Source organism: Oncorhynchus gorbuscha, linkage group LG07 (assembly GCF_021184085.1).
Source record: "Oncorhynchus gorbuscha isolate QuinsamMale2020 ecotype Even-year linkage group LG07, OgorEven_v1.0, whole genome shotgun sequence".
NCBI lineage: Eukaryota > Metazoa > Chordata > Actinopteri > Salmoniformes > Salmonidae > Oncorhynchus > Oncorhynchus gorbuscha.
The window spans coordinates 42,421,323-42,448,637 of NC_060179.1; the positions used below are offsets into that span (position 1 = coordinate 42,421,323).

A 27,315-nucleotide genomic window follows, 5' to 3' on the forward strand; every position below is an offset into this window, starting at 1 on the left:
CAAAACTGTTCGCTGCTCTGGCCCCCCAATGGTGGAACAAACTCCCTCACGACGCCAGGACAGCGGAGTCAATCACCACCTTCCGGAGACACCTGAAACCCCACCTCTTTAAGGAATACCTAGGATAGGATAAGTAATCCCTCTCACCCCCCCCTTAAGATTTAGATGCACTATTGTAAAGTGACTGTTCCACTGGATGTCATAAGGTGAATGCACCAATTTGTAAGTCGCTCTGGATAAGAGCGTCTGCTAAATGACTTAAATGTAATGTAAATGTAAATGAAGAAATAAACTGTAGGTGCAATTATACAAGCAATTATGCAATTATACAAGACCACTGATAATCTCCCTCGATCTGGGGCTCCACGCAAGATCATTCACACCGGGGGACCTAGTGAATGACCTGCAGAGAGCTGGGACCAAATTAACAAAGCCTACCATCAGTAACACACTACGCTGCCAGGGGCTCAAATCCTGCAGTGCCAGACGTGTCCCCCGCTTAAGCCAGTACATGTCCAGGCCCATCTGAAGTTTGCTAGAGAGCATTTGGATGATCCAGAAGAAGATTGGGAGAATGCCATATGGTCAGATGAAACCAAAATATAACTTTTTGGTAAAAACGAATTGTGTTTGGAGGACAAAGATTGCTGAGTTGCATCCAAAGAACACCATACCTACTGTGAAACATGGATGTAGAAACATCATGCTTTGGGGCTGTTTTTCTGCAAAGGGACCAGGACGACTGATCCGTGTAAAGGAAAGAATGAATGGGGCCAGGTATCGTGAGATTGAGGGAAAACCTCCTTCCATCAGCAAGGGCATTGAAGATTAAATGTGGCTGGGTCTTTCAGCATGACAATGATCCCAAACACACCGCCCGGGCAGCGAAGGAGTGGCTTCGTAAGAAGCATTTCAAGGTCCTGGAGTGACCTAGACAGTCTCCAGATCTCAACCCCATAGAAAATCTTTGGAGGGAGTTGAAAGTACATGTTGCCCAGCAACAGCCCCAAAACATCACTGCTCTAGAGGAGATCTGCATGGAGGAATGGGCCAAAATACCAGCAACAGTGTGTGAAAACCTTGTGAAGACTTACAGAAAATGTTTGACCTCTGTCATTGCCAACAAAGGGTATATAACAAAGTATTGAGATAAACTTTTGTTATTGACCAAATACTTATTTTCCACCATACTTTGCAAATAAATTCATTAAAAATCCTACAATGTGATTTTCTGGATTTTTTAAATGATTTTGTCTGTCATGGTTGAAGTGTACCTATGATGAAAATTACAGGCCTCTCATCTTTTTAAGTGGGAGAACTTGCACAATTGGTGGCTGACTAAGTACTTTTTGCCCCACTGTACATACATGAAATCATTGGCCACTTTAATAAATGGCACTTTAAATAATGCCATTTTAATAATGTTTACATATCTTGCATTACACATCTCATATGTTTATACTGTATCTTATACCATCTATTGCATCTTGCCTATGCCGCTTGATCATCGCTCATCCATATATTTATATGTACATATTCTTATTCCATCCCTTGAGACTTGTGTGTATTAGGTAGTTGTTGTGGAATTGTTAGATTACTTAGATTATTACTTTTTTTGTTTTTTTATTTAAACATTATTTAATCTCTTTCAAGAGAGGCCTGGTCCAATAGCAGCAGGGGGAGCAAAGTTTCAAATAAAACAATTTCCATACACTAACACAACATTAAACAAAGCTATATACACACACAGTACAACAATTACATATTATGTTCAGAAAAAAAACACAAATGTCTTGACTAAAAAACAGCTGTCCTAAAGACAATTACACTCTTATGATATTTACATCAACCAAGTGTTTAAACGAGACTAGATCATCAAATGTTAAAATGTTCAGGAGAGAATTCCAGGACCACGGAGCTGAGTAACTAAAACTATTTCGACCATAACCTGTTTTAATTCTTGGTACTGTTAAATATTACTGCTCTGTCGAAACTAGAAGCATTTCGCTACGCTCGCATTAACGTCTGCTAACCATGTGTATGGGACCAATACGATTTGATATGACACGTTTTTATTTTTATCTCTCTTTCTCCCTCTCTGCAGTGAGAAGAGGAAGCTGCAGGTGAATATCGCCAGTCCCATCCAGTGCAGTATGAATGGCAGGAAGTGCACTGTCATTGTGGAGCCCAAGATCAACCAATCGCAGCCAGACTTCACCAAGAGCCGCTCCGGTTATATCCTGGCAGTGCCTGGAAACTAAAAGGGCCACTCGGGGGCCACTCGGTCTGTGACAAGGACAAGTGACGATGAGGTGTCAAATGAGGAATATGTGAAACATAACTCTGTTTGTATAGAGCTCATTTGTGAACTAGATGGCATGATATGATACATGGGATGGTAGAACTCTCAGAATGAAAGCCATGCCAAATTTGTAACTCTGATTAGATATTTATTTGACGTAACTCAATGTTTTTCAATAGGACATGTAAGATGTTTAATACATACACATGTGTTTAGTTAATTAGACAGACTCACACACATGCACAACATTAATTCACCAAAGAGTAGATTTTTCCCCCCTCACTTATCAAGTTATCAAGTTGAGTTCACATGTACAACCGAGCTGTTTTGTCGGGGCATCGATCATTATATGTTACGCTAGCTTTGGTTAGTCTTGATTAGTGTCACATTATCCGGCATTTCATTTGAGTAGAATATCTTGTTCAGAGATGTATATTCTCAAGGCTACAGTGCCTTCAGAAAGTATTCATACCCCTTGACTTATTCCACATTGTTGTGTTACAGCCTGAATTTAAAAAGTGATTAAATAGATTTGTTTTCTGACCCATCTACACAAAATACCATTATAATGGAAACATTTGAAATGTTAGAAAATGTATTGAAAATGAAATACAGAAAACACTTTTTACATAGGTATTCACACCCCTGAATCAAGGCATGTTAGAATCACCTTTGGCAGTTATTACAGCTGTGAGTTCTTCTGGGTACGTCTTTAAGAGCTTTGCACACCTAGATTGTACAATATTTGCAAATGATTCTTTCAAAAATTCTTCAAGCTCTGTCAAGTTGGTTGTTTATCATTGCTAGACAGCCATTTTCAAGTCTTGCCATCGATTGTAAAGCTTATTTAAGTCAAAACTGTAACTTGGCTCCAGTGAACAGTGAATATTTGGCCTTTTATTTTAGGTTATTGTCCTCCTGAAAGGTGACTTTGTCTCCAAGTGTCTGTTGAAAAGCAGACAACCAGGTTTTCCTCTAGGATTTTGCCTGTGCTTAGCTCTATTCTGTTTATTTTTATCCTAAATAAACGTCATATTCCTTGCCAACGACAAGCATACCCATAACATGATGCATCCACTACCATGCTTAAAAAAATGGTACTCAGTGTTGAGTTGTGTTGTATTTGCCCTAATAATAATGCTTTGTATTCAGGACATAAAGTTTTTCTTTGCCACATTGCTTGCTGTTTTAAGATAGTGCCTTATTTCTACAGGATGCATGTTTTGGAATATTTCTAATCTGTACAGGTTTCATTCTTTTCACTCTGTCATTTAGGTTAGTATTGTGGAGTAACTACGATGTTGTATCACTGCCATTAAACTGTTTTAAAGTCACCATTGACCTCATGGTGAAATCCCCTAGCGGTGTCCTTCCTCGCCGGCAACTGAGTTAGGGTTAGGAAGGATGCCTGTATCTTTCTAGAGACTGGGTGTATTGATAAACCATCCAAAGTGTAATTAATAACTTCACCATGCTCAAATAGATATGCAATGTCAACATTGTTTTTGCACACAGAATGTGTCCATGCAACTTATTATGTGACTTTTTAAGCACATTTTTACTCCTGAACTTATTTAGGCTTGCCATAACAAAGGGGTTGAATACTTATTGACTTGAGACATTTCAGTTTTTATTTAAGTGTAAAAAAGTAAAAACATCACTCTAATTTGACATTATGGGGTATTGTGTGTAGGCCAGTGACACACAATCTAAATGTAATCCATTTTAAATTCAGGCTGTAACAACAAAATGTGGAAAAGTCTAGGGGTGTGAAAGCACTATGTATGTTTTCATTATTTATTTGTATCTAAAATGGATATTTGATGGAAATATGTTTAACACAACCCTTGTTTTAGACTACAGATAGACCACAGCCAGTCCTACATACACACATTTTCCATTCCTTTTGTTTTTTGGAAGAAGATGTACTTCATTGACGGAACAGTGTCACAGGCACAGATGAGAAGTGTGTCGTTCTTAACTTAAGTTAGTTTGTCACAGGGTGTGAGTGGGATGTGTTGAGCATATCCTGAACCTGAACGTCATGACATGCTCCGAGAAGAGCATTAAAATATATATTTTAACCTCTTATTTCTATGCATATACTGTACAGATGTAGCATCATGTTATGGGTATGCTTGTCACTGGCAGGGACTGGGGAGTTTGTCAGGATTAAAATAAATATGAAAGGAGCAAAGCCCAGATAAAAAGTTAGAAACCCTGCCTCATTCTTCTGAATACCTAACCCTCGGATAATTATATTTTTCAGTGGGACAATTGCACAAATGTTAATGCCAAAGACACACCAGAATGGCCTTCCAATAGGTGTTGAGTGTTCCTGAATGATCCAGTCTGTCATGACTCATATCGGCTTGAAAATAAGAGACTAGGCTGACAAAAACAATGGATATATGTTGCCCTAAGAGTTGTGTGAAGTTGATAGAATCTTATTCCAAATGTTTTACAGCTGTAATAGCTGCCAAAGGTTATTACACAAAGGAATAACTCTCCAGTGTGAAGATATACGCAATCAAGACATCTTTGTGTTTTATATTTTATTTATTCTGACGATTTTCTATCATTTTCTTTGACTTTGGAAATGTGCAGTAGGTTGTGTAAATCAGTAGTAAAAAAAACATTTAATTAATTGTTTTAATTTTATGGCAGCAAAATGTGAAGACTGCAAGGGGTGTGTAGTCTTTCATTAGGGACTGTATCGCTCTGTCAGTTGGCATTATTTTCAGTTAAAAATCTCCAATCAGTTTCAGAATTACTGCCGAGTGCTAATTGCTTTGCAAATTGGCAAGGAAAATTGGTACATAATTAGTTAATTAGCGTGTCTCATCTCAACTAAAGAAATCTTCCTTTACCTTGCAGCAATGGCGTATGATGACCTTGTTCTGTTGCTTGATAAGGCACTTTAGACCAGAAAATGGCTGCAACCTGCTGGAAAATGTCCCTCTATTAGGGGAAAGTTGTAGGCTATGTATTTTGGATAGTATCTCTAATGGCAGGTGTTTTAATATGTGTTTAGTCCTCAGGGCTGCCTGTAAAACTTGTTTATTATAGCTCGCCCCCCCACTGACTGTCGGTGTCACATCCGACTGAAATAGGTTTCTCTCTCTGCCTGTCTTGAAAGGAAGGATACTTTTATCTGAGAACAAAAGCCTGGCTTGGCTGCCTCTCCTCTCCTCCCCTCTATTCTCTCTCCTCCTTCGCTCCATCACATCTCTTGGCACTCTGCCCAGGTGGGTAGACTGACAATGCAGGGCCAATGAGGAGTTTATTCTGAACCCCCCCTGTTCCCCGGGGGGGGGGGGAGGAACGGGAGAGAGCGTATCAATGAAGACAGAGAGCTGGATGAGATGCCCACTTTCCTCACAACTACATAAATAAGACCGGTACAAACGAGTGATTATTTAGCTGAGTAAGGATTCTAATGGTTCACTGTCACTCTGGGATGCAGCATGGAGATTGTTCATATCCTGAGTCATCTACTGGACATTCAGAACACATGGATAAAAAGGCGGTTGAAAATAGTTTACTTGTGCCATCACATTCTTTCAGCTTTACCCTTCAGTTTGTGATCTGTGTCTAGAAGGTGTTGTGCCGCCGAATCCTTGCCCTCCTTGGTTTGTGTTGGGCTTGACTTTTCTTATCCAAAGCTTAACCTACAGTACGGTAAATCCCCTTGATTGTTTGTTTTTTTGCTCGCCAGACAGCACTCCTCGTGCCTTCAGAAAGGGAACCCAGTCTATAACATTTCATTGAGTTTCTTCTGTTGGTAACCATTTTGATTACAATTGTAAGATGTGTACCCATTTCTCAGCAATTGTTTTAATTTTAGTGCAACGATATCTGCAAATTGAGAATTGAGGAAGGTTGATAACATGTTGGAACATTGTTGTAATCTAGGGGGTGGTAATGTTGAGTTTCTTTAATGAATATACAGTGAGGGGAAAAAACGATTTGATCCCCTGCTGATTTTGTACGTTTTCCCACTGACAAAGAAATGATCAGTCTATAATTTTAATGGTAGGTTTATTTGAACAGTGAGAGAGACAGAATAACAACAAAAAAATCCAGAGAAACGCATGTCAAAAATGTTACAAAATGATTTGCATTTTCATGAGGGAAATCAGTATTTGACCCCCTCTCAATCAGAAGGATTTCTGGCTCCCAGGTGTCTTTTATACAGGTAACGAGCTGAGATAAGGAGCACACTCTTAAAGGGAGTGCTCCTAATCTCAGTTTGTTAACTGTATAAAAGACACCTGTCCACAGAAGCAATCAATCAGATTCCAAACTCTCCACCATGGCCAAGACCAAAGAGCTCTCCAAGGATGTCAGGAACAAGATTGTAGACCTACACGAGGCTGGAATGGCCTACAAGACCCTCGCCAAGCAGCTTGGTGAGAAGGTGACAACAGTTGGTGCGATTATTCGCAAATGGAAGAAACACAAAATAACTGTCAATCTACCTCGGCCTGGGGCTCCATGTAAGATCTCACCTCGTGGAGTTGCAATGATCATGAGAACAGTGAGGAATCAGCCCAGAACTAGATGGGAGGATCTTGTCAATGATCTCAAGGCAGCTGGGACCATAGAAAACAATTGGTAACACTACGCTGTGAAGGACTGAAATCCTGCAGCGCCCGCAAGGTCCCCCTGCTCAAGAAAGCACATATACATGCCCGTCTGAAGTTTGCCAATGAACATCTGAAAGATTCAGAGGACAACTGGGTGAAAGTGTTGTGGTCAGATGAGACCAAAATGGAGCTCTTTGGCCTCAACTCGTTGTGTTTGGAGGAGGAGGAATGCTGCCTATGACCCCAAACATGGAGGTGGAAACATTATGCTTTGGGGGTCTTATTCTGCTAAGGGGACAGGACAACTTCACCACATCAAAGGAACGATGGACGGGGCCATGTACCGTAAAATCTTGGGTGAGAACCTCCTTCCCTCGTTCATTGAAAATGGGTCGTGGATGGATATTCCAGCATAACAATGACCCAAAACACACATCCAAGGCAACAAAGGAGTGGCTCAAGAAGAAGCACATTAAGGTCCTGGAGTGGCCTAGCCAGTCTCCAGACCTTAATCCCATAGAACATCTGTGGAGTTGCCAAACGTCAGCCTCGAAACCTTAATGACTTGGAGAAGATCTGCAAAGAGGAGTGGGACAAAATCCCTCCTGAGATGTGTGCAAACCTGGTGGCCAACTACAAGAAACGTCTGACCTCTGTGATTGCCAACAAGGGTTTTGCCACCAATTACTAAGTCATGTTTTGCAGAGGGGTCAAGTAGTTATTTCCCTCATTAAAATGCAAATCAATTTCCAACATTTTTGACATGCGTTTTTCTGGATTTGTTGTTATTCTGTCTCTCTCACTGTTCAAATAAACCTACCATTAAAATTATAGACTGATCATTTCTTTGTCAGCTAAATCAGCAGGAGATCAAATACTTTTTTCCCTCATTGTATATATATTCAATATATTCAATACACCATATATATATATATATAGATTCATTTGCTGATCAAACTATTTGCCTAATTTAATATTTTGTGTATTTTTGTAATATCTGTCTCTCTCGTGTGTGTATATATATTGATAATGAATGAGTGTTTGGACCAAATCTGAAGGGTTAGGGTTAAATATACAAAGACCCACAGTGATTGTTATTTGATTGAATCATTTAATTAATAAACATATTTGTTAAAGTGGAATGACTCTTTAGTGATAGGACATTTGATGTTGCTCACCTAGTGTGTGTCTTTGTGTGTGTGAATTTGTGTTTACAACCAGGAAAACACATGCTTCATCAAGGTCTGCTGGTATGTAGGCTAGTCTATGATGTTTTCTCCTTCTCCCAGCTGTTGTCAAACCACGCTAATCCGCCTGCTAACCAAGCAGCTGTTTCCCAGGATGCTAATACGCCTGCTAACCAAGCAGCTGTTTCCCAGGATGCTAATCCGCCTGCTAACCTACCAGCTGTTTCCCAGGATGCTAATCCGTCTGCTAACCTACCAGCTGTTTCCCAGGATGCGAATCCACCTGCTAACCAAGCAGCTGTTTCCCAGGATGCTAATCCGTCTGCTAACCAAGCAGCTGTTTCCCAGGATGCTAATCCGCCTGCTAACCTACCAGCTGTTTCCCAGGATGCTAATCCGTCTGCTAACCTACCAGCTGTTTCCCAGGATGCTAATCCGCCTGCTAACCTACCAGCTGTTTCCCAGGATGCTAAATCCGTCTGCTAACCAAGCAGCTGTTTCTCAGGATGCTAATCCGCCTGCTGACCTACCAGCTGTTTCCCAGGATGCTAATCCGTCTGCTAACCTACCAGATGTTTCCCAGGATGCTAATCCGCCTGCTAACCTACCAGCTGTTTCCCAGGATGCTAATCCGTCTGCTAACCTACCAGCTGTTTCCCAGGATGCTAATCCGCCTGCTAACCAAGCAGATGTTTCCCAGGATGCTAATCCGACTGCTAACCTACCAGCTGTTTCCCAGGATGCTAATCCGTCTGCTAACCTACCAGCTGTTTCCCAGGATGCTAATCCGTCTGCTAACCTACCAGCTGTTTCCCAGGATGCTAGTCCGCCTGCTAAAGCATCCTGCAGTCAGGTCAGGATGACGGCATCACCACTTCCCTGTCAATGAGAGCTATCTCAACAGAGGCATCACTAGCCTCCTGATGGACTAAAGTGGGTGGGGGGTATGGGAGAGCAGGTTAGAGACTAAGAGTCATCTTTCATACTCTTTGATTATATCGACTTTGATTTACCCCATATGGCCAATGGAAAACAAATGGAGGCGGATTGAATGGTCATTGACTTTATGATACGATGATTCAAAAGTACTGTATTATTTGTCTCATAATTTTACAGTATGTACAGGTGTAACCAGATGGATTATCCTCTAAATTGGGGATATATGTCATTTTAATCTTCAAATTATAATTTAATGGATTTAATTCCACGGATTAGTCCCTTTTTAAATTCATAACCCTGGCAACTCTTAAATGATACATGGGCCAATGTTGGGTCTAGTAAAAAAATAGTGAAAAGTATGTGATTATATCACTGAAGGGTCCAACTGCAGATGAAGACACCACTCATTTGTGCATATTGAGCAATCAGTGCATTTTATTTTCCATCACAGTACAAAAATAAATTAAAGAAAGCAGAAACAAACTGGAAAAGGTTCAATTACAGCAAAGGCTTTTTCAAAATAACTAGTAGCCTATCAGTGTAGAGTATCCTCTTTTTCCACTTCCTATTGGTTATAAGAAAACAAACTTCACACATTCTTCTGTACAAATAAACTCTCACACACACACTCACACACTCGGCACACATGCAGTCAATGAAATACCCTTTTGAAGTTCTTTAACACTTTCTTTTTTGTTCTACAAAGTACTTAACAAGATACAGAAAAAGTCAACAGAAATGTTCTAACTATCACGTCTTTTTGTAAGGTTTTTCAAACAACTACTCAGTGATACAATTGAAAAAAAATGGCACATTTTAGTGAGTTGCTTTTGACCCTTGACCCCATATGCCCTGCCTTTTCCCTAGAGCAGTAGCCTGTCAAGTGCATGTCCCCCCCCCCTATTACACCACACAACACCCAACAACCCATGTCCTATTGCATTTCATCTCCCCATGACAAGGAACAATGCCACGGTACTGCTCCACAACACATGCACCATTCACTTGCACCATTCATTTTTCTCTTTGAGTCCAACTGATACAGCAGAGGAGAGAAATGATCATATCAACCAACAGTCCCTAAGAACAACCTTCATCACATGAGAAAAGAGAATAGCCTTTTTTTCAGCATGAATTTAAAAAAAATTAAACCACAACAAAAAAGTATTGTCTGCATATGACTGTCAACCATTTCCAGAAAGAAATTTGAGAAACTATGAAACAAAGCATGCATCATTTCTCACTGTTGAGATGATGAAATACGGGCATATACTCTTGTTATCATAATTTATTTCCCCCAAGGTCCAGTTTAGTGTATGTATACTATTGACAACTTACTCCTGTTCAATTGTGGATTCAATTCCACTTATCTCTTACAACATATACTGTAGCAGTGGTTGACAGAAAAACCTACCAGCTCCCTTTATCTTATTAGTTATTGGAGATGGAGGTACTATCATTCTACCCGTTTCTAGCCTTTACAGTTATTCAATGGAAATGATAGCCATGTATCTTGACTGCTCCATTTGCTCTCACGTAGATGTAGTCATGGCTGTCATGGTGTTCCTATTGCCCACTATGCTCGTCCATTTCTCAGAGTGGCTTCAGCTGATTGAAAACCTGATTATCTCCATGGAGGTCAACTTGGATATAACCTACAGTTGAACCTAATCTCATCTCCTCCCCAGCTGAATAAATTGTTGGCTTAGATTTGATTAATATTGGCATTAAGAGATTATTCCAGGGGAGGCTACCTGTCATATTCTCTGGTGTGACTGAGTGAAATGGCCTGCCATTGGCTGATGGTTATGTTGTCTTGTTGATATGTGGAGCTGGGTGGTGTGTTGGGTTTGGGATTGCACTGTGTCTAGGGTTCTAGGGTCTTTGTCTTTACTTAAGGTCTCTCTGATGTGGTAGTTACTTTGGCGATGGTCAGACTTTTTAAAAATTGGTTTTTAATCTAGGGTCAATCTATAGCTTATTCCCTGCAACATTCATTTGCAACAACCATTGATCTTCATTCCCACCAAAGATAAGCTCACCAGTTACTCACAAACAGACCAATTTATCATTCATTCATGATCTTTTGAATACATGGGATTTGCCAAAATAACCAATTGAGTTTCACTTAGTTATAAGATGGAAATCCACCCAATCGCTCAACATGTGGATGTGTTTTCAGACCTACAAGATTTTCATCAAAGATGTGGCACTAGCTAAACATTTGTTCAAGTTAAATGTCTTGTAGTAGAATATGGACCTTCATTCCAAAGTGTTTTTAGATACAACCGTTAGACAAAAATACACAATTATTCCTTGGTAAACAAATAGCCTATTTTAGCAAGCATAGCTAAATAAACTAGTTTTCACTTTTCTCACAGCATTCTCTAATGCAGATGCAGTTGGTTTAATTACAGATCAAATGGAAAGAAGTAAATTAATTATTGTCGTCAGAAATTCAAGAAGAATTGCATGCATTAGTTTATTATTTCTAAGTAAAAATTAAAAGCTTTTTAAGAAAATCAATAAATAAACCACCCTGGGCTTGAGCATTTGAAGAGTAAAATTTTTTTTTTGAGATGAAAATAAAGTAGGTCTTATTAACATAAAGTGTGATAATCAAGCCTTGTGTTTGATGTTGTATGTCCTATTGTCTTGTTGTAAAAATAAAAAAGCCCACAATGCAATTCAATGTTGTCAAGTCCTTCTGAACCAATCTTTCTCCACCAAACCCCTCTAGCCAAGTCACAAACAATAAAGCCACAACAACATGAATCCAGCATCCATGCCCCCACTTTTCCATTCAGATCAGATACTGTTTGCACCGCAGCAGAACTGTCGAGTCCATATCCTTCCTTGCAGTGGGGGTACATGAGTTTTCACTTCAGTCTAAAGAGCCAGCGTTGCAGCTTGTCTGTTGATGTGAACACTAGCCCAGTCACGCAAGGGCCCTTGACCATCCTGTTGTAGGCAGTGCATCTCATACAGTCAGAACAAACAGCAGGTAGTTGGTAGGGTGCTGCAGCCTCAGTTCTCTCCACATTCATAGCTGTAGATGTGTTCCGTTTCTATTTTTTTCCCCCATTGTCGGTTTTGTATTTTTCAAATGTATTTATACATGTGCGTAAGCAGAGAATGTACCCGAGTCTGGCATTTTTGTTAGGTGTCAAAAGTGAAAATGCAATTCTCTTTCCTTCTAAAAATATTAGTTTGGTCTTCAGAAAACTTGAGATAAATAAGATTTTTACCATAAAATGTTAGATTTTTTTTCATCAAACTGCGTTCCGTTGTACCATTAGCTCTCAAACATGCTTATAATCTAAAACGTTTTGGCTAGATCTGAGCCAAATTAACCCTAAAAATGAATCTCTTCCCATCAAAACTTCCCCTCCCCACTCCCCTCTTCCTACTCCCTCAACCAATCTCCCACTTTGAAATACTAAACTGGTGTAGGCCCCTCTCCCCTGGTTTCCCTCTCCTCCCCTGGTTTCCCTCCCCTTCCCTGAGCCCCGGGACCCTCACCGGTCCAGACCAATGAGCAAGCGGCTCTTCTCCTCCTCCTTCTGGCTTTCGTTCTTTAGATCGGCAAACACCTGGGTGAAATAGTGCGGGTCCGAGTTGATCTGGAGCATCTTAGCGCTCATCAGGTTGATTATGGACAGGCAGCGGTCCCAGAAGGTCTCCTTGGAGCTCTCCACCAGGAAGGGCTTGAGCGGGTAGGAGATTTCATTGCCCATGTATGAGTAGGACAGGTAGAGGCAGGTGAGCAGCACAGCCTGCAACTCGTGCTCATTGGCCACCTCGGAGGAGACCACGTCGCGGCACAGCATGTAGACAAACACCACGTTGGCCGGGGTGATGAACCCTTGATCTTGCCAACCCTGAAGAAGCAGCGAGCGGTCCACGCTCCGCAGCCACAGCACCGGGTCAGTGGGGGGCAGGTGTTTCAGTCGGTAGCAGCGCCGGCACAGGAACTCACCCAGGCAGCGCAGGAGCTCGCTGGTGGAGGCCTGGACGATCACCCTCTTGGGCGTGCCGGGGGCTGCATTAGAGTTGGTCAGGGGGGCCTTCTTGACTGACGAGGCGGCATTGTTGGAGCTCTTGACGAGGGCCGGGGTGCTCTGGTCCTGAGCGAAGGTGGACAGGTTGGCGCAGGACTGAGACTTCTTCAGGTTCTCATTGTTGAAATGGGTCACATTGTTCTGGTATGTAGCGTTGGGCTGCACCTTCTTTGAGCTTTTTTTCTTGGCCGACACAGCCACGATCCGCTTCCATGGCAGAACGTTGATGAGCGAGTGACGCTTCAGGTTCTTGTCTTTGGCGTTCTTGCTGTTCTGAACGGCCGCGTAGTGGCCCACTGTGGCTGGCCCATCTTCGCAGAGGGCCGCCTTCCTGTAGCTGGGCGAGAGCGACAGCACGGTTCCCATGGTGACTGAGTAGCAATATCCAGGGGCGTTAGCCTCTCTAGGTTAGTGGATGACAGACCAAAGAGAATGGCAGGGGAGGTCCTGAGGATCTCAATGCTTCTGAGCTGGGAGACCCTGGCTACAAGCGTCAGTTCCTTTCAGGCATCTAATGCCACAGTAGGTCCTTGTAGCCCTGACAGGAAGGTATGTACTGGATGGATCAGGAGTCGGTCTGAGCAGATTCTCTCTTTGCACTTGGCTCTCCTTCTCAGCTAGGTCAAAAGTGCCTGTGGAAAACAAAATGGTTCAATGTTAGCAAAAATTAAATGCATGTCTACAGTAGCTATTGGCTATATTTTACCACTCATTGCCTGTTCATAATTGTGAGCAATATACAATGTATTTGATGTTGAGAATGAAATAGGCCCATCTTGATTGTGATAATTAAATAAATGCAAAGATATTTCCTAATTGAAAATAATTATGGATTATTTGGCTGCAAGCATTGTTTGGATACATTGTTTTGGTTGTGTACGCCGGCTGCTGTCCAAGGTCCTGAAATCACCTGTCTGTGTCCTTATAAAAGGAGCATGTCATAAGTGATGCTGTGAAGGCTATTGTGTTGAGATATCTTGGTTGGCTCTAATAATTCACAGGAATTTCCATAACATTCAGATATGCTTTCATAAGCATGGACCCCTCCCAGGCAAACCGGCATACCCAGGGACCCCCATAATACGTTAGCAAAAAAAAACAAGTAATCCACATTTTTAAAATGAATAGATTTGGTAAACATATTTGTTTTGACCTACCCACATTATAATTGGAAGAGGAAGTGTAAACTCTCAATTCCTTTTAGCTAGAATGGTAACTCCAAACACATTTTCACTCAAAGCAGCTGTTTAGCTGGTTTTAAACAAAGGTTAGCCATGTGTTGGCAAATTGTATGTCCAAGTCAAGAAAGCTTACCAGTGGCACATGCCGCACTGAGGGCGGTCATGCACCTATTATTTTAGAGGGAACACCTAGTAGGTGAGGATGGAGTGGTGGTGATTGGAGAATTCAGATTTTTCTTTTAAACACCTGAATTTTTTTTCCTGCAATCTAGAGCCATAATAATTACGTATAATTCTAGTGATTTAGTAATTAATTTTACATCTGAACATTTTAAAAACAGGACATATCTGAGGGGGCATGTGCCCCCTATGGGCATGACACCTCTGGCACTGGAAGCCTAATCGCTGGTGCTTTTTCAAAGCCTATGTCAGATACTCTAGTAAGTGTAATTTCCTCAATAATAGGATTTGAGAAATAAAGAAATCATCAGAAACAAGATATTTTACTATTTTCTACTGTAGATAGTTTATTCTGTTGTTGATAAGAGATATTCATAAAAACAATATGACCCTTAGGGGGCAGCGGGCCCTCGGTGGAATACGCCTGGTGTATACAGTAGATTTTCTATCGACAAGTGCTCGGTGGTCCAATTTGAATGATCTAATTAAGCTGTGTTGTTTTTACTTGGTAAATTAAAAACAGACGGGTGAATCTAGGCATATACCAGGGAATGTTATGGTGTCTTCAAAGCACTCCGCAGTTCTGACAGCAAATAACAACAACAAGTTGGATTAGCAACTACACTGCTTGCTTGTCGACTATCCGCATGGTAAACCAAAGTAAACACATCCGAAGGGCCCTATGCCTTTAATTTAAAAAAAATAAACAGCCGTCCAACTTACTCAACTTTTATATTGATCTCAACACATCCAATTCCTCTTGAATTATACATGGACATGCTTTAATTCGATCGAAGCCTAACGAATGATGGATGTATCCATGCTCATACAGTAGTACCGTTTTAAAATGGAAGCCTGAAATGTAAACACCTTTATGTGAAGGTCACATTTGCTATAGCCTACGAAATAATTGAGAATTCAAAACGATGTTTGTAAAAAAATATATAAACGAATTATTGCTATGCACTGTTTCTTAACTTTTGCATCTATTGGCTAGTATATTGTTGAGTCATGTGCGCTGAGAAACATTTCAACGAGATAAGATTAAGCCATAACCAAAACAACAAAAAAGTGATTGCGACGCAAAGATTTTAAGTTGATATCAAGCAGGCTATTCGTTTGTCAGAAAATCCCATATGTTTGGCTATTTTACCTGTTAATTGAAATATAAAGACAGTTTGTCTAGCTGCAAGCTTTGGTTTCAAGGCTGTTACATGTGGTTGTGTAGATCGGCTGCTGTCCATGGTTCTGAAATCGAGAGTCCGCGTCCTAATAAAAGGCGCAAACTCGACGCTGAGTAATATGGAATTCCAACAAACCCTTTTGACATGACTCCTCATTATGGTGCATATGGGTAGCTTCCTGCAAAAAAAATATAGGATACCTCAATCTATCAGTGTAGCCTATTTTCCCAAGTGATGTTGCCCATTCTCACATGTTGATGTTTACCATTTATAATTCAGTATGTTATCCTTCGAAATAGGCTACAATATTAGGCAAATTATACAATCATTACTTACAGTGTGATATTTGTCCTCCAGTAAATGAAAAAAATGGCACTGCAGTGATGGCTTCTGAAACAGTAGCAGCCAATTAATTTGATATTGTGCACATCAAGGTGAAACCTCAAACCATCTTGGAAAATGCAGATAAAAAAACAGTACAATCCAAGGAAAGAAAAGGCATTAATCAAGCAAAAGCATTGCACGCCTTGACATATCCTAGTTATCGCCCGTCTCTGGTGCGCAGCGGATGGTAGGCAACTGTGGAATGGATGCTGATATGAAAATGTGTTGTTGGTCCTCACCGCGAGATGCGCTTTCAAGGGTTGCAGTGCACTCCCACTGGCTCCCTGTTGTAAAAGGGAGAAAGGCAGTGGTCGAGCTCTGTCCGTGGTGCTGTAATTTGCAACTCCGTCCAATCACAACAAAGCTGCACTCAATGAATGGATTTTAGCATGTAGCCCAACTGTTTTAATTAAACAAGAAAAGTAGCCAATAAATAAATATCCACAGTTATGAAAGATTTTTATTTATCAATAACCTACATTTCAGATCACATCTAGGCTGTCAAAATGAGTCGCATAAATCTAAATGTAGGGATAGCCATGATAGAATTAAAATAAATGACATTTTGCAGTATGAAATCTATTGAGATGCACTATCCTGTTAAGTGCCCAACTTATCATTGTTCAGACCTAGTAAGGGTATATTAATCTCCTTTTCACTTTTTTTTTCTCCATGAACAGACCACTTTGAATTAAATGGTGTAGGCCCAGTGGTGTCTAGAGAAGGGGGTGTACTCCAAAGTTGCCAAAAAATTCTCAAATGGCCCACTCCGCAAAGGAAAGGCACCCTGTGTGAAACATCATTTGAGAATAGTGACATACACTCTGAAATTGGTCTTTCACAGTCAGGCCAACCGACGCTGTACTGGGTAAGTGCTAATAGTAGGCCGTGTCAGAAATTCAGTTTTTCCAGATTTTCACTCTCAAAAGCACACTTTTTAAATAGAAAAACAAACAAATTTGATGTTCTAAATCAATAACAATGCTTAAAACAAACACACCAGGAGACCACTTTTGAGGTCTGGGAAAAATTGAAGAAATGTATATTTTTGAGTGTGGTTACCCTTTAATTCAAGTGAGCAGGCACCTAGTACTGTTGTTTGTTAGTGGTACCATGACCACAACATGGTAGCAGCACAAAACATAGTACAAACATTATTGGGCACAGACAACCGCACAAAGAGCAAGAAGGTAGATACAACAATACATCATGTAAAACAGCCACAACTGTCAGTAAGAGTGTCCATGATTGAGTCTTTGAATGAAGAGATGGAGATAAAACGGTCCAGTTTGAGTGTTTGTTGCAGCTCGTTCCAGTCGCTAGCTGCAGCGAACTGAAAAGAGGAGCAACCCAGGGAAGTGTGTGCTTTGGGGAGCTTTAACAGAATGTGACTGGCAGAACGGGTGTTGTATGTGGAGGATGAGGGCTGCAGTAGATATCTCAGATAGGGGGAAGTGAGGACTAAGATGGTTTTTATAAATAAGCATCAACCAGTGGGGTCTTGCGATGGGTATACAGAGATGACCAGTTTACAGAGGAGTAGAGCGCAGTGATGTGTCCTATAAGAAGCATTGGTGGCAAATCTGATGGCTGAATGGTAAAGAATATCTAGCTGCTTGAGAGCACCCTTACCTGCCGATCTATAGATTATGTCTGCGTAATCTACCATGGGTAGGATGGTCCTCTGAATCAGGGTTAGTTTGGCAGAGGGGGTGAAAGAGGTGCGATTACAATAGAGGAAACCAAGTCTAGATTTAACTTTAGCCTGCAGATTTGATATGTGCTGAGAGAAGGACAGTGTATCATCTAGCCATACTCCCAAGTACTTATGAGGTGACTATCTCAAGCCCTAAACCCTCAGAGGTAGTAATCACACATATGGAGGGAGGGGCATTCTTCTTACCAAACCACTTTACCTTTATTTTGGAGGTGTTCAGAACAAGGTTAAGGGTAGAGAAAGCTTTTTGGACACCAAAAAAGCTTTGCTGTAGAGTTTAACACAAAACCCAGGAGGGGCCAGCAGACTATCATCTGCATATAAATGGATGAGAGCTTCCTACTGCCTGAGCTATGTTCTTAATGTAAATTGAGCATAACATGGGGCTCCGGATCCAGCCTTGGGGTACTCCCTTGGTGACAGGCAGTGGCTGATACAGCAGATTTTCTGACTTTATACACTGCGCTCTTTGAGAGGTAGTTAGCAAACCAGTTCAAAGACCCCTCAGAGACACCAATTTTCCTTAGCCGGCCCACACGAATGGAATGGTCTACAGTATCAAAAGCTTTGGCCAAGTTCATAAAAATAGCAGCACAACATTGCTTAGAATCAAGGGCAATGGCAACATCGTTGAGGACCTATAAGGTTGCAGTGACACATCCATTACCTGAGCAGAAACCAGATTGCATACCAGAGAGAATACTATAGACATCAAGACAGCCAATCAGGTTGACAAGTTTTTCCAACACTTGATAAACAGGGCAAAATAAAAATAGGCCTATAAAAGTTAGGATCAGTTTGATCTCCCCCTTTAAATAAAGGATGAACCGTGGCTGCCTTCCAAGCAATGGGAACCTCCCCAAAAAGGAGAGACAGGTTAAAAATGGTTGAACATAGGCTTGGCGATGATAGAGGCAGCAACCTTAAAGAAGAAAGTGTCTAAACCATCTGACCCAGATGTTTTTTGGTCAAGTTTCAGGAGCTCCTTTAGCACCTCAGACTCAGTGACTGTCTGCAGGGAGAAACTTTGTAGCAGGGCAGGGGGAAAAGTGGGAGAAGCATTGGGGATAGACGCATTAGAAGGGGTGGGAGATGAGGAAATGTTGGACGGGCAAGGAGGCATGGCTGGGTCAAATAGGAATCCTGACTTAACGAAGTGGTGATTAAAGAGCTCAGCCATGTGCTTCTTGTCAGTAACAACCACATCAAATTAAGGGACATGGGCAGCTGTGAGGAGGAGGGTTTACTCTCCAGGTCTTTAACCGTTTTCCAGAAGTTCTTGGGGTTAGACCTAGAGAGAACTACTCCTTAAAGTAACTAACTTTGGCCTTCATGATAGCCTTCATGATAGCCTGGGTGCACATATTTCTCATTTGCCTAAACGAGAGCCAGTCAGCCTGAGTATGCGTGTGCTGAGCCTTTCGCCAAATGCAATGCTTGAAGTGGAGTAACTGTGCAAAATCACGGTCGTACCAGGGGCTGAACCCGTTTTTAATTCTAATTTTCTTTGGGTCATGTTTAACAATACCACTGAAAATATCAAAAAAGGTCCAAGCTTCTTCGACAGAGTGGATCAAGCCAATTCGATACAATTTGAGGCCAGTTCATGAAGGAAGGCTAATTTATTAAAGTTTTTTAACAATGACAAATCAGGACAGGTCGTTTCACTGAACAGCCATTTCGAACACAGGTGTGTAAAACAGTGATCACTAAGGTCATTACAGAAAACACCAGATGGGGACCTATCAGGATAATTGTGAGGATAACATCGAGTGGCCTTATCTGGGTGTTAATTAAGCAAACCAGAAGGCACAATTTTCTTGTTTTTTATTTAAGGATAGCCAGGGGCACACAGACATAATTTACAAATCAGGCATTTGTGTTTAGTGAGTCCGCAAGATGACCAGGGATGTTTTCTTGATAAGTGCATTAATTTGACCCTTTTCTTGCCTCGTTAGCCATTCAAAATGTAACGAGTACTTTTGGGTGTCAGGAGTAAAAAGTACATTATTTTTTTTAGGAATGTAGTTTAGTAAAAATAAAAATTGTCCAAAATATAAAGTACATATACCCCCCAAAAACGACTTAAGCAGAAGTACTTTACACCACTGATTGAGGCATGTCTTACCTTGCTTCAAAGTAGCCTATAGCCCAAATTCCACCATAGAAACTTGGACGCAATTATTTATAGACATCCTCATATGCGTTTTCCTGTTCTATTAGTTTTCTTTCAACTTTCTTTTATTGTCAAGCAGCCAACATGGGGATGAAGAAGTGAGTGTATAGCGTACCCTCGCTACACAACTAAATGCTGATGATTGGGCCTAAGTGAAATTGGCATCACATTCTGCTCCTACAATTTATTTGATTGGGTTGAGTCAGTCAGCACGGCAAAATATAACCGTAATATAACCATATACTGCTTACTATAAATACTGAACTACAAATCCCCAAAACGTATATTTGGCTCCCTCTCCCGTGATGTAGCTGCGTAGTCCTTGACGTATTTCCTTATGGCATTGTTGATTGTTGTAGGCAGGCAGCTTTTGAATCGGTAGCTGGCTAGCTAAGATGGCGGCTGCGGCAGTGGTTGAGTTTCAGAGAGCTCAGTCTCTCATTAGCACGGATCGTAACGCCTCGATTGATATTCTGCATTCTATCGGTAAGTAATGGTGTTGGGCATTTAGACGAGAAAGACCAGTGTTGTTGTTGTATTTATGTTCGATTTAAGTCACCGCAAAGTCAGTTTTATACACTGACGAGAGCCGGTTTGTGTGCGGTGCTGACTCACTGTAGAATCGTTGGGTTGCTAGCTAGATAGCTAGCACGGTGGTCGTTGGGATGACTGGCTAGCTATAGTAGGCCATGATGATCTGGAACGCCCAGACTGACTGCAAAGACGTTAGCTAGTTATTATGTTGTTTTTATGCAACATGTGTGTAACTAACAGTTATCACAGTACAATTCAAAGTCGCTAGATAGCTAACGTTAGGTAGCTAGCTAGTGTTGTTGGCTAGCTAGCTAGCAGCCTTGTAATAAAAGCTAGTTAGCCAACTATAGTAACCAGTCAGCTAGCTAACTAGCTACCTCAATGCACCTGATAATTAAATTAATCTTAGTTAGGTGTGTAATTTTGGTGTAGACAATGTAGCTACTGTTAGACGCTCTAAAATGAGTTACTAAGTTTGCTTGCTTACGTTGCCAACTGACCAGTGAGGTCAAATCTACTGTTCTTCAATAGCTATCGCTAGGTAGTTAATTAACTACCAACTTGTTGTTGATAGGTCTGTAGTTAGCTTTGTAGCATGCTATTCCCTGTGTTGTAGTTGTCATCAAATTGCATTAGTCACAGTGCCCCAGGTAGCTGTTGACTTACAAGCCTAGTAGACAGTAACTAAGACAGACATGGAACAAAGTAGTGTTAGCTAGGACTAGGAGACTGACATTGTCAGTGTATGAAAAGACATAGCCAATCTGTGCATTATTTTCCTTGTCGAACAGTGAGGAGAGATATCCAGGACAGTGATGAAGAAGCCGTTCGGGTTAAAGAACAAAGCATCTTGGAGCTGGGGTCACTCCTGGCCAAAACAGGACAGGCTGCAGGTGAGCCTCAACACAAACACCATATCTGGTCTATTATCCTGGCTGCTGACCTAGACTAACTTGGGAGTGTGTAATCCATTAGCTGCACTATAATTCACAGTATTGCTTAAATGTTCAGTAGTACCCAATAAGAGATTATTTCCAGTTATGAAGCTAACATCACTATTTTGACAGACACAACACAACCTTGGATAGATAGACTTATTGGGTTGACAAGATAGGCTTACTGTTGAAATTCATTTAGCCCTAATTTCTGCTGTGGTCATTCCTCTACCCCAGAGTTGGGGGGTCTGCTGAAGTTTGTGCGGCCATTCCTCATCTCCATCAGTAAGGCTAAGGCAGCCCGGCTGGTCCGCTCCCTGCTTGACCTCTTCCTAGACATGGAGGCAGCTACAGGCCAGGAGGTGGAGCTGTGTCTGGAATGCATTGAGTGGGCCAAGGTGGAGAAGAGGACCTTCCTCAGGCAGGCTCTTGAGGTAAGCTGACCCCCTTCACCTAGAAGACGAGCTGTTGTAGACTGACGATTTAGTTTGAAGACCATATGTGATTTAGTCTCTCAACATATTTCCCTACCATCCCAAAGTGATATCATTCATATTTTTACACTATGATGTGTTTCAATGGCAATCAATGACACATTACTCTTCCCCTCTCCCCAGGCCCGTCTGATCTCGCTCTATTTTGACACCAAAAGATACCAGGAGGCATTGGCGCTTGGTGAGTGACAGTTCTATCTGTATGGGCTGACATTATTATCCCTGCTCCATGAGCTCAGCATCTGTCTGAGCGTGGAGGGCTAAGCATTGGATATGTTCACCCATAGCTGTATCCAACTCTATGTAGCGTGACTTAGTATCCCATTCACCCCCGTCTCCTGGACGCCTTATAATGAGCTGTCAAACAGGTCGAGACTCATGACATTGAGTTGATCTTTAATATTCCACAACACCAAGATTGTGGGCCACACACATGTATACTAAAGATGTGTTAACTAGAAGGCACTTTAGATAAGTGTCTGCTAAATTACTATATGACCATTCTATTATGTTTTTCTGGTGTTCAGGCACCCAGCTGCTCCATGAGCTGAAGAAGATGGACGACAAGGCGCTGCTGGTGGAGGTGCAGCTGCAGGAGAGCAAGACGTACCACGCGCTCAGCAACCTGCCCAAGGCCCGTGCCGCTCTCACCTCAGCCCGCACCACGGCCAACGGCATCTACTGTCCCCCCAAACTGCAAGCTGCCCTGGACATGATGTCAGGTGTGTCCCAGTGAACGAGCCTCCATCCATAGCCCCCTACAGTTGCTAAGCCATTGAGGAACACTAATGGCAGCTTATGTTATTATTTTGTCAGAAACAACAAAGTTATACAACAGAATAGAATACACTCTGAGCTCTAGTTTTGTTCTATCAATAAAATAATCAATGAGGCTGTCAATTGATCAGAAAAATGGCCTATATTCATTGTGTATTCATTTACAAAGGATTTCAATGTCAATACCTTACTCATTTGTCACACCCAGAATTAGTTTATTGACCCAAATTTAAGGAGGTGGTGTGTTGAGGTGGTGAAGTGCCATGCTTAGTGTGGATGACTGACCATGCCTCCTCCCTGCAGGGATTGTCCACGCAGCTTCGGAGAAAGACTGGAAGACTGCCTACTCCTACTTCTTTGAGGCCTTTGAGGGCTACGATTCCATCGACCACCCTAAAGCCATTACCGGTCTCAAATACATGCTGCTCTGCAAGATCATGCTCAGCCTGTAAGTGATACTACCTCCTAGCTGTGTCGCAATGATATGAAGCATACAGGTATGGCTTGGGGTAGCGTTGATGTGTTCCGACTTGGTTGACCCTCTGGTGCTGGTCTCTTTCAGACCAGAAGAGGTGCAATCCCTGATCAGCGGTAAACTGGCCCTGCGGCATGCGGGCCGACAGGTATGAACCCACCATTTGCGTGTGTGGGGGTGGTTTTTCCTCACCTTGCATTGTGTAACAAGTTTTAATTGGTTGGTACCTGGCTGACCGTAGTCTCTACCTCCCTTTGCAGACAGATGCACTGAAATGTGTTGCACAAGCCAGCAAGAACAGATCATTAGCAGACTTTGAGAAGGTAACAACTCTCTTTTGCCCTCATTGTTGGTGCAATGTTTTTTTTTGTGTGTGTCTGTCTGAGGATCTCTCTTGTGATGGGCCCATTTGTATCCTCCCTTGTCTCACCTTCCCTCTCCTCCCCACTAAGCCTCTTTCTTTTCTCCCTCTTTCTTTCCTCTCCGTCTCCTCCTATTCCCCCCCCCTCCATCTCTAGGCCCTTACAGAATACAAAGCAGAGTTGAGAGACGACCCCATCATCAGAACCCACCTGGCCACACTGTATGACAACCTGCTGGAAGGGAACCTTATCCGTGTCATCGAACCCTTCTCCAGAGTACAGGTATGTACATCCGGGGATGGTAAATATGGCTTGATGTTGGATTTCTAACTAACCACTCGTATCATAATCCTTTATGGTGTTTCTCCTTTCCAGATTGAACACATATCAGGTCTCATCAAACTGTCAAAGGTATAGCGGTTTCTGCTTTGCTACCTTAATTTCTTTGGTATTTGAGAAGGGGGGAAAATCGGCACGCATTTAGTCCTGTGTTATAATAGTCACACATCTTATGCCTTGATGTATTGTCAGTAATCGGTGGATATGTGTTGTTGTTTTTCCCCCCTAGGCGGATGTCGAGAGGAAATTGTCACAGATGATCCTGGACAAGAAGTTTCATGGTAAATCAATTCTCTACTTGCTTGATACATGTCTGTTATAAACTACTGTATCACACCTCTACTTGTATTCTTAGTCTAATGTTTAGTCTAAATTGCCTTTATGACTCATTATAGGGATCCTGGACCAAGGTGAGGGTGTCTTGATCATATTTGATGAGCCACCAGTTGACAAGACTTATGGAGCGGCCTTGGAAACAATTCAGAACATGAGCAAAGTTGTGGACTCGCTTTACAACAAAGCGAAGAAGCTAACATAGGTGGGGCTCTTCAAGAGCGACACATGCACACTTGCCACATGTTCTGTCAGATTGCATAACTCACTGCATCCTTCCAAACAGGAAAGGATGACTTTTCAAACCACTGTGCTTACTGTAGATCTTGTGTATTTTTCGTCCTCAGAACAAATGGCGGGACCACAGCAGCACAGCGGCGGGTGTGTGTGTGTGACAAGAGTGTGTAACGTTTTAAGAAGGGGACATGGGAGAGCGACCAAAAAAGTCAACAGGATTCCCGGTTCCCCCTCAATGGACAATTCCATCACCCCTCTAATTCGCATTATTTTATTTTTTGATGTTCTTTCAGGATTCTGTTAAAATCTCATCGGCCACAGCAGGCCATCAGGGAATATTGTACAACCACAATAAAAGTTTAAGAAAGAGAAATACATGTTTATCTCCTGTAGAATAAAGATTGGGCTTACAAAGCCTACAGCTGACTCCGTTGCCACAGGAAAAGGTGCAATATCGAGCGCCACCAACACTGCTTCTTTTACAGGCCCGGGACAAGGCGTTTGGTCAAGGTGGTCTCTTCATTTCTCTCTGTTCATATCTTTCTGAAGCAGATGGGGTTTTAGCTAGTTGAAGGTAGGTTAGAAAACATTGGGATAGCCCAAGCTGGCAAATTTGCATGTTGACATTTCTCTTGAGTCTTGTCCTGGAGGAAGAACTGCAATTTCCCCTTAGACTCGCCAGCTGAAAAGTCAAAAGGGGCTATACTGTAGGTATTCATGAAAACAGAAATGAGCTTTTTGGTCATAATTTAAGGTTATGCATTGTGGTTAGGTTTAAAGTCTGATTTTTGTGCCAGCTAGTGACCACTCCGCAGAGCTACCTCCAGAACAAGATTTGTGATGACAAATGCTAACCTGTGTTAAATTTAGTAAAACTAGCTCCCTCTAAATCTTGCTGTGCTCATCATATTCATGCCAAGAGTCAGTCAATTCCCCTTCATGATATTTCAAATGGTTGTCAACATCACTTTATTTGGTTTGTGTTTTGTTTTTAACTCAAATTAATCAGACAGTTTTGTCCCCTTCATACTGTGAGTACATAGTCCAGAATGGATGCCATTTCACACTACTAGTGCCCTCTTTTGGCCCTCTACTTTGCCTCAACGTTTGGCTACATTTATATAATTTAGGGGTGCAGAAGTGGAGATGTATTGATTGCTTCTGAGCGTCTGTCTGATCCCGAGTGACCGATTAATCCATTGTTAGATCCTGGTATGCTAATAACCAAACAACAATTTGTATGGTTTAGATTTTTTTTTTTCATTTGTCATTTTCAGAAATAAACATTTTTGTATTTTTAAGGATTTCTGTCTGCCTCTTGGAAAATATCAATGACCCTGGCAAAGTTCGATTGGGCCAGTTTAGCCCTATGATGTGCTCTTGTGCTAAGGTAATTTGGGTTGGGTGTCCCTTGTTGGACAAGTGACTTCAGTTGATTTGAACGCCGGTGTAGAAATAAAGGTCTAATAGACGAAGGCCTGCGAAGTAAATGTGTGCTGGGACTATAGCAGCTTCAAATGGGTGGGGAAGAATGAATCTCTCCAGTTGCTTACTGGGTGGAAGTAAGGAAGAAGGTCAAATCAAAGGGAAGAGCTGTGTAGGAAAAATCCCTGTCAAGTCAACTCTAGGATTGCCATGTGAACTGCAATTGGAGGGGTATGAATACTTTGGCATTGTGTATTGTCTTTTCTCCTGCTGGGCAAATATTCCTGTGTTGGAAAATGGCCTCGTTCCATCAAAGGGCATTAAACCACAATTTCAATGACATCTTTGGATTGTTTTTTACAGAAGGCAATGTAAATATTTTATGAACCTGTTTGTGTAATGAAATGTAGTCATTGAGTTAAGAAAGGAAGGATCTGTATTCTGACGTGGTGTTTATGCACTATATAAGACCATTATATTCCGTTTTAGCCCAGTCTTGGTTCAGAGGGTGCATCGTTGCAAAGAGTTCATGATTTCTGCACCAGAGTTCTCCAATATTGTGCCATAAACTGCACTGAATTGACATTCCCTCATTTTTTGTCCGTGAAGCATTTGAGTTTTTCAGTATGCTAACAAGGAGCAGTCACTAAACATTAGTGGGAGTCCCATTTCAAGAATATCCACATCTACATTTATCTGTTAGGTAGGTGCCAAATGTGTAAAACCATACATTTTGGGACAAAGTCTGAGGTGAATAGATGTAATGCACAGTACCAGTCAAAAGTTTGGACACAGCTACTCATTGAAATGTTTTTATTTTTTATTGTTTTCTAGATTGTAGAATAATAGTGAAGACATTAAATCTATGAAATAACACATATGGAATCATGTAAGCAAAAAAGTGTTAAACAAATCAAAATAAATGTTTTTTTGAGATTCTTCAAACTAGCCAACTTTTCCCTTAATGGCGGATGGTCTCCTGAGGGATCTCCTCCCAGACCTGGACTAAAGCATCCGCCAACTCCTGGATAGTCTATGGTGCAATGTGGCGTTGGTGGATGGAGCGAAACATGATGTCCCAGATGTGCCCAATTGGATTCAGGTCTGGGGAACAGGCGGGCCAGTCCATAGCATCAATGCCTTCCTCTTGCAGGAACTGCTGACACACTCCAGCCATGAGGTCTAGCATTGTCTTGCATTAGGAGGAACCCATGGCCAACCACACCAGCATATGGTCTCACAAGCGATCTGAGGATCTCATCTCGGTACCTAATGGCAGTCAGGCTACCTCTGGCAAGCACATGGAGTGCTGTGCAGCCCCCAAAGAAATGCCACCCCACACTATGCCTGACCCACCACCAAACCGGTCATGCTGGAGGATGTTGCAGGCAGCAGAACGTTCTCCACGGCGTCTCCAGACTGTCACGTCTGTCACATGTGCTCAGTGTGAACCTGCTTTCATCTGTGAAGAGCACAGGGCGCCAGTGGCGAATTTGCCAATCTT

The 27,315-nt window shown here is 41.8% G+C and overlaps 3 protein-coding genes across 9 annotated transcripts in view; 2 read left to right on the forward strand and 1 right to left on the reverse strand.

Annotated features, from left to right (window-relative positions):
* LOC124039879 (unconventional myosin-Id) overlaps positions 1-3,087 on the forward strand; it is a 183,225-nt gene extending 180,138 nt beyond the window's left edge. Inside the window, exon 22 of the mRNA XM_046356386.1 lies at positions 2,105-3,087. Coding sequence (XP_046212342.1) covers positions 2,105-2,261 — 157 coding nt within the window. The 3' untranslated portion in view covers positions 2,262-3,087. The remainder of the gene's footprint in view (positions 1-2,104) is intronic.
* Positions 3,088-9,430: 6,343 nt separating this feature from the next.
* LOC124039881 (cyclin-dependent kinase 5 activator 1-like) lies at positions 9,431-20,040 on the reverse strand. 7 transcript variants are annotated; one of them, XM_046356392.1, is made up of 5 exons: positions 19,853-20,040; positions 16,247-16,291; positions 15,960-16,013; positions 15,759-15,801; positions 9,431-13,710 (listed from the first exon to the last, which is right to left on the reverse strand). In XM_046356392.1, the coding sequence occupies exon 5, from the start codon at positions 13,442-13,444 to the stop codon at positions 12,536-12,538; it is 909 nt and encodes a 302-aa protein (XP_046212348.1). In that variant the 5' UTR covers positions 13,445-13,710; positions 15,759-15,801; positions 15,960-16,013; positions 16,247-16,291; positions 19,853-20,040; the 3' UTR covers positions 9,431-12,535. The 7 variants fall into 7 exon arrangements, with proteins under 7 accessions (XP_046212348.1, XP_046212349.1, XP_046212347.1 ...); XM_046356393.1 differs by lacking the exon at positions 16,247-16,291; XM_046356391.1 differs by lacking the exon at positions 15,759-15,801.
* Positions 20,041-20,201: 161 nt separating this feature from the next.
* Positions 20,202-25,687, forward strand: LOC124039880 (26S proteasome non-ATPase regulatory subunit 11B). Its single transcript, XM_046356388.1, has 13 exons — positions 20,202-20,386; positions 21,226-21,327; positions 21,607-21,803; positions 21,987-22,044; positions 22,391-22,585; positions 22,944-23,088; positions 23,203-23,263; positions 23,376-23,438; positions 23,634-23,759; positions 23,853-23,888; positions 24,046-24,097; positions 24,212-24,354; positions 24,497-25,687. The coding sequence occupies exons 1-12, from the start codon at positions 20,296-20,298 to the stop codon at positions 24,352-24,354; spliced, it is 1,269 nt and encodes a 422-aa protein (XP_046212344.1). The 5' UTR covers positions 20,202-20,295; the 3' UTR covers positions 24,497-25,687.
* The last annotated feature ends 1,628 nt before the right edge of the window (positions 25,688-27,315 follow it).

Bases quoted from the DNA above. Each gene is read 5' to 3' on its own strand.
- LOC124039881 (XM_046356394.1), bottom strand. From the start codon at position 13,444: ATGGGAACCGTGCTGTCGCTCTCGCCCAGCTACAGGAAGGCGGCCCTC.
- LOC124039880 (XM_046356388.1), top strand. From the start codon at position 20,296: ATGGCGGCTGCGGCAGTGGTTGAGTTTCAGAGAGCTCAGTCTCTCATT. The intron at 20,387-21,225 runs GTAAGTAATGGT...CTTGTCGAACAG, and splicing joins TGATATTCTGCATTCTATCG to TGAGGAGAGATATCCAGGAC. The intron at 22,045-22,390 runs GTGAGTGACAGT...TCTGGTGTTCAG, and splicing joins CCAGGAGGCATTGGCGCTTG to GCACCCAGCTGCTCCATGAG.